Source organism: Aethalodelphis obliquidens, unplaced genomic scaffold (genome assembly GCF_003676395.1).
Source record: "Aethalodelphis obliquidens isolate GAN/ISIS:26980383/991018 unplaced genomic scaffold, ASM367639v1 scaffold20, whole genome shotgun sequence".
NCBI lineage: Eukaryota > Metazoa > Chordata > Mammalia > Artiodactyla > Delphinidae > Aethalodelphis > Aethalodelphis obliquidens.
Window position 1 is genome coordinate 4814598 of NW_020837964.1, and position 6000 is coordinate 4820597.

General features: G+C 61.8%; 2 protein-coding genes across 7 annotated transcripts in view; both read right to left on the reverse strand.

Annotated features, from left to right (window-relative positions):
- The window catches only part of NECAB2 (N-terminal EF-hand calcium binding protein 2), a 37665-nt gene extending 37017 nt beyond the window's left edge, over positions 1-648 (reverse strand). The window contains exon 1 of the mRNA XM_027119158.1: positions 432-648. Within this exon, the coding sequence (XP_026974959.1) occupies positions 432-647 (216 nt within the window). The 5' untranslated portion in view covers position 648. The remainder of the gene's footprint in view (positions 1-431) is intronic.
- A 1277-nt stretch (positions 649-1925) lies between these two features.
- OSGIN1 (oxidative stress induced growth inhibitor 1) overlaps positions 1926-6000 on the reverse strand; it is a 59252-nt gene continuing 55177 nt past the window's right edge. For all 6 annotated transcript variants that reach the window (XM_027119153.1, XM_027119152.1, XM_027119148.1 and 3 more), the window contains exons 5-6: positions 5784-5875; positions 1926-3241 (exon numbers count right to left, since the gene is read on the reverse strand). In XM_027119153.1, the coding sequence (XP_026974954.1) occupies positions 2293-3241; positions 5784-5875 (1041 nt within the window). In that variant the 3' untranslated portion in view covers positions 1926-2292. The remainder of the gene's footprint in view (positions 3242-5783; positions 5876-6000) is intronic.

The window sequence follows — 6000 nt, forward strand, 5'->3', positions numbered from 1 at the left end:
ATCGGGATGGAGAGGAGGGGGCCGGAAGCGGCCAGAGGCTCCCGTCCCGGGAAGGGATGGGGGTAGAGGATGAAGTGTCGGGATGGGAAAAAGATGAGGGTTTGGCCAGAACAAAAGTAGGGGGGCGGTGGCCGGGTCGAGGGGCTCCAGGCTCCCGGCTCTGAGAACGTGTAGGTCCCCAGAAGTGGAGGAAGGGGACGGGGAGGAAGGGGTCGTCCCGGTCCAGGGACGAGAAAGGATTCGCATGGAGACCCGCCGGGAGGTAGAGGGGCAGGGGGCCGCGCTCTGGGACGCGGAGGGGCCGGTGCGGGTCCTGCTCCGGACCGCCGAGGGGGAGGGGCAGGGGGGTCCCTACCCAGGGAGAAGGGGGCCTCGCAGGTCCCGGCGGGGACGGAGGAGGGGGCTCGGGGTCCCGGCCGGCGCGTACTCACGTCCAGGATTACCGCGGTGCCCCCGCGCGGCGAGGCGGGGCCCGGGCTGGGGCCGGGGTCCGCTGCGGGGACTGCGGGGGCCAGCGGCGCCCGGGGCTCGCCCATCCTGGCGCCCACCCAGCGCAGCAGCCCGCCCAGCGCCCTGCCCTGCGGCGGCGGCTCCCGGAGCAGCCTGTGCGCGCCGGCCCTGCACAGGCGCGCCGCCCGCTCGCACATCGCGCCGCGCCCGCCGCCGCCACCGCCCGGAAGCCCGCCGACCCCCGCCCGGCCCGCGGACCGCCCCCGCGCGACCCCCTCCCCGGCGCCGCCCGTGCGCCCCGCCCTCCTGCCCTCCCTCCCTCTGCCCCCGCGGCCGCGCGGGGACTGGCCGGCGCTCGGGGACGGGAGTGGGGGAGGGGCCGCACCGCCCGGACCCCGAGCCACGTGCCCCGTGGCCACAGCCCCCACCCCCCGCGGCCGGGCGCGGCGGCTGGACGCTACCCAACAGGCGCGGGGTCCTGGGGGTCTGGCTGCGGGGGTGCGTCCCTGGGGGCTGCCCCCCCTTCGGAAGGTGCCCCGCCCCGCCTTGGTACCGCCGCAGGGGCCGGAGCGCGGTGTCCGGCGAGCCCGGAGCGCCCTCTGCCGGCTCCGGCTCCGGGTATCAGCGCCCACGCACGGGGGGTCTCCCCCACCACTCCGCTGGTACTCACTCTTCCCTTCCTCCAGGTGCACGCCCGGTGAGCCCTCACCCGCCTGTTAAACAACGCCCAGAACCAGTCTTCACTCCGGAACACCCTCTTCCCCTCACTCCCCGCATCCATCCACCCACCGACCCAAAGAATTAAACGAGCACCTGCTAGGTGCTAGGCCTGGTGCTGGCACTGGCTTCCAAGGACAGGGAAAACAGACGAGTTCCTTGGCCTCCTTGAGCTTACATCCAAGTGGGCGGAGCCAGATACTGGAATGATTCCACGGATAAATGAACAATTAAAACTGAACTGTTATGAAGAGGTGGCACCTTGGGCCATGAGAGGGGAATTTGCCTATAGGCCATGGAGGGGTATGTGTCAGAAGAGGCTTCCTACAGGAAATGATCCTTATGCTCTGAGAGTGGAAGGAAGAGGAGTTAAAGACAGGAGGGGAAAGTGCCCTCTGCTAGACACTATCCTGTGCAAAGGCCCTGTGGCAGGTGCAAGTGTGGGGAACATGAAGGACCGACTGAAAGGAGACAGTGTGGCTGGAGGGAGAGTGGGAGAGGCTGGGACTAGACTGGAGGGGTGGGCAGAGCAGGAACGCCTCCCCAGCACCCATTCCTCAAACACAGCTGCTGTCTCCTCTGCTCCCACTCAGCTGCCCTTCCTCCTGGGGCACCGTCCATGGACTCCCAACCCCCCAGCCCAAGGACGTTCTCCCACCAGGCCCTGTGCTTCTCCCCCCGCCCCCACTCCCCAGCTCCCAGAGCAGGTCCTGGGCACCTGGCCGCCTCCCCAAGCACAGAGTCCTCAGACACAGGAGTGCAGGCAGGCGCTGGTTTTATTTGGGACCTGGTTCTGGGAAGAGCAGGGCCTGGGGTCCTCCTGGCTCGGTGCTCAGCTGGCCCCGGTGACCCCAGCTCACACCGGCAGCTCTCACCCCCAGTTACAGCTCTGGGCCTCCCCTGTCCTGTGGTCACTCTTTCCACCCTGGTCTGAGTCCTGGCAGCCTGGGTTTCTCACTCTTCATCTGAGAGGGCCGTTGCATGGGCTCGTGGCCGCTCCTGTCTCCTGCCAGGAGAGGCCCCCTTCCATCACTGGGGCATCTTGGGATGGGCTCTGCGTCCAGCAGGGCCGTGGTGCTCTCCCCTCCTCTTTAGGGCCTGGGTGCAAGGATGCCAGGCCAGGTGCTAGGGCGGCTTCCTGGCCTCCTTCCTCAGCAGGGAGCTGGCCACAGCCAGGGCCCCGCCCTGCACAAACCTCACGAAGTTGTCCCCGGCCAGTGGCCCCACGGCGTACAGGCCCTCCCGGTGGACGCTCTGGTAAGTGAAGGGGTCCACGTCAATGGGGTTCCTCTTGGCGCTCAGTGGCTGGCTGGGGTCCGTGGCGAGGTCAGCGCCTGCGCCCGGGAGGAAGGACAGATCAGGGTGGGAGCCAATGAGGGCCAGCACCAGGGCGATGCCGAAGACCTTCTGGAGGCCCCGGGGGTCCCGGAACACGGCCTGGCGGTCCTCCCTGAGGAGCAGCAGCTGGTGCTCGGGGAGGCTTCGGTAGCCCTCGTAGGGGCTGGGCGACAGGATGGACTGCTCCCGCATCATCTGGTGCACCTTGTGGTACTCCGGGTACAGCATCTTGGGCAGCTGGTTGAACACCAGGCCGGGGTCGTCCACGGACCGGCGGAAGGCGTGGATCACAGGGATGTTGTAGTGGCGGGCGTAGAGGACCGCGTCGGCCGCCGACAGTCCCGCCCCGATGATGAGGACGGGGTCCGAGGACGGGGACACGGTGCCTGCCCGCGTGGCTGCCTCCAGGGCCGACAGATCACGATGGACGAACGGCAGGGCCTCCCCGGGGATGCCCAGCCGGGCCGGGCTGTCAGACGTGCCAGTGGCCAAGACCACGTTGCGGGCGCATAAGGAGAAGGGCTGCTGGCTCTGGTCCGCGGTGGTCACGAAGCCGTTCACCTGGAAGAGGGGGCTGGGGTCCCGGGCGCCGGGGCTGCTGGGCTCGGGCGTCCCCCACTCCACGGCCGTGACCACGGCGCCAGACACAAAATTATGGCTCAGGCCCTTCTTGATCACGTAGTCCCTATAGTAGTGCGCGATGTCCCCGGCCGTGGCCCGGCTGTTGCGAAGACCTCTGCGGGGAAGGACGAGGGAGGGTGAGTGTCACAGAGCGGACTGCGGGGGAGGTGGACAGGCTGGAGTCAGGCCCTGGAGCTGGACGGTGGCTGCACCACCCAGACGTGTAGGACTTGGTTAAGTGGTTTAACCTCTCGGAGCCTCAGTCTCCTCTTCTGTACAATGGAGCTGATAAGGGTGCCTCATTAGGGTGGGGTTCAGAGTGTGGCCTCCGGTGCCAGACAGCCTGGGTTCAAATCCTGGCTCTGCCACCAGTGAGCTCGGGGCCTGGAACCCTCTGCCTGGGCTCCTCCTTTGCAAAATGAGGATGACCGTGGTGACAGCACCCGTTCCCTGCCATTGTTGAGAGGCTTAGATAATACGAATGAAGAATTTAGAATAGAACATGACAGGTAGTAAGTGACATGAGGTCAGCCACTACTATTTCCTCAAGTGACTAAATAATATTTTACATAAATGTGGTAGGATTCCGTTTTTATAAAGTTCAGAAACAGACAAACCTAATCTACAGAGTTAGAGGTCAAGCGAGTGGCTACCTCTTAGGAAGTGGGTGGTGACCAGGAGGGGTCTGAGGGGGCTGCTGGGGATGGGGGGGAATCTGTTTGTTGAGTCTGGGCGGCTGAAGCGCAGGTGTATCCACTTTGAGAAATTTCACCCACCTGTAGGCATGTGAACTGTGTAGTTCTCTGTATGTCCCGGTATTTCAGTAAATAAGTTGGTTAAAGCGTAACCCATGTAAAGCACTTAGCATAGTTCTTAGCCCACACAGTAGCAGCAGAGACTATTATTATTATGATATTACTACTATTGTTGTTGTTGTTATTTCTATTGCTATTATTGCAATCCTTTCTGGGGCCATGACTAGGGCCAGCATTGCCAGTGGGTGACGCACAGACATTTTTTTTTTTTGCGGTACGCGGGCCTCTCACTGCCGTGGCCTCTCCCATTGCGGAGCACAGGCTCCAGATGCGCAGGCTCAGCGGCCACGGCTCACGGGTCCAGCTGCTCCGCGGCGTGTGGGATCTTCCCGGACCGGGGCACGAACCCACGTCCCCTGCATCGGCAGGCAGACTCTCAACCATTGCACCACCAGGGAAGCCCGACGCACAGACTTTGACATCATCTCAGCTCCTCCCTGTAGCTACCTGGGTGACCTTAGGTGAGTTACTTTTCCTGACTTGTGGACACTTTGTTACGGATTAACTCACTGGAAGGGAATCCTCTTTGACGGGCCTTCAATACAACTCCTGATTGCAGTGTAAGCTCAGAGCACATCCCGTAAGGCTGCTCCAGCCAACCCAACTGCTAGTCTGCTCCTGAAACTGCAAGTCTGGAATCCATGCCTGTGGGCTGGGCATTTCCCCTCCTCTATTTTAGTAAAAATTGTTTCGAAGGACTGTCCTGAGAAGATGTGGCATCCGGGGTTCTTTATGATAGTGGCACACGGGAAAGAATAAAAGCTCCATGACCGGGAAGTGGTTTAGGAACCGTGGCAGCACCATGAGGACGGGAGTGCATCTGTTGTGGCTTTTGGCTCCAACATCTAAGCACAAGGCTGGGTATGAGGAAGTACTCAGTGAAGATGCTCACCGTCTCTTGGGAGTATAAGTGGCCATGTGAAAGGATGGTTGCAAACACTGTGTAATGGCCATGTGAAATCCTCACGACATAATGTTACATTTTAAGAGTCTGATAGAAAAGAGCATGTCCACAAGTTAAATTTACGTTCCCATCTGTCTGTTAACACATCGCTACACCAGCCTGGATGTCTTCCTATCAAATTTTCAGGGACAAAAAGTCTTTGTGTCCAAGGGGCAGTGAGCCCCAGAGGGGTGGAAACGGAGCTGCCAGAGAGGCCGACCGCCTCCTTGGTGGGGACAACAGGCCCCCTGTCACAGCCCCGAGGGCGGCAGAAACGTACGAGGGCGAGCGGGGGCTAGAATTTATCTATTCAGTGATTCTGCTGTCTCTCTGGGGTGGAGAGAAGTGTGCAGTGTGGTCTTTATGGAGCAGGAAACCGGATGGGAAGAGAACCCCCCGAGATGCGGCGGTGCCAGGTAGGCATCAGTTGTTTTCCTTTTCTCAGTTTTCTATAGTATGGTTATGTTTCTAATGCAGAAATATTTTTTTTAAAAAGTGCATCCTATTAGCTGACCTAGACAAAAAGAGACTGTTCCAGGCCAGGCTCAGAATCGTGGGAGGCCAGAGGGCTGGGAGCCTGGGCTGGAGGCTCCGGGGCAGGGCGTGGGGGGCAGAGGCCAGCTGTCACCCTCTCCTTAGAGCCTGGGATGCTACAAGGAGGCCAGGTCGAGGTCGTGCAGCAGGCGCACTGGACAGGGAGTCCTAGGTGACCGCAGCTCTGCTCTTCACTCCCCGTGTGGTCCTGGGCAAGTCCTTTCCCCAGCCGAACCTCAGCTTCCCCCGCTGGAGTAAGAGGAAGGGCGGGCTAGGTGAGCCCCGAAGCCCTTTGGCTCCCAGTTCAATGTCGGGTCGGGCCCAGGTCTTCCCTGCCCATCTGGGGCTTTCCAGCGCAGCCTCACCTTCGCTTCCTGCACATCCAGTCCTTGACCTGCAGGTCCGGGAGCCCCATCCAATCGCCTTGGCTCAGGGTCACCATGGAGCCTTCAATGGACTGGGAGGAAAGGAGACCAAAGTCCAGGCTTCTGCTGGCCCCCAGTCCACTGAGGGCTGGAGGGCAGGCTGAGGGGAGGGGGGGGGAGGGGGAGGTGAAAAGAGAAAGGTGGGCAATGGAAGCGT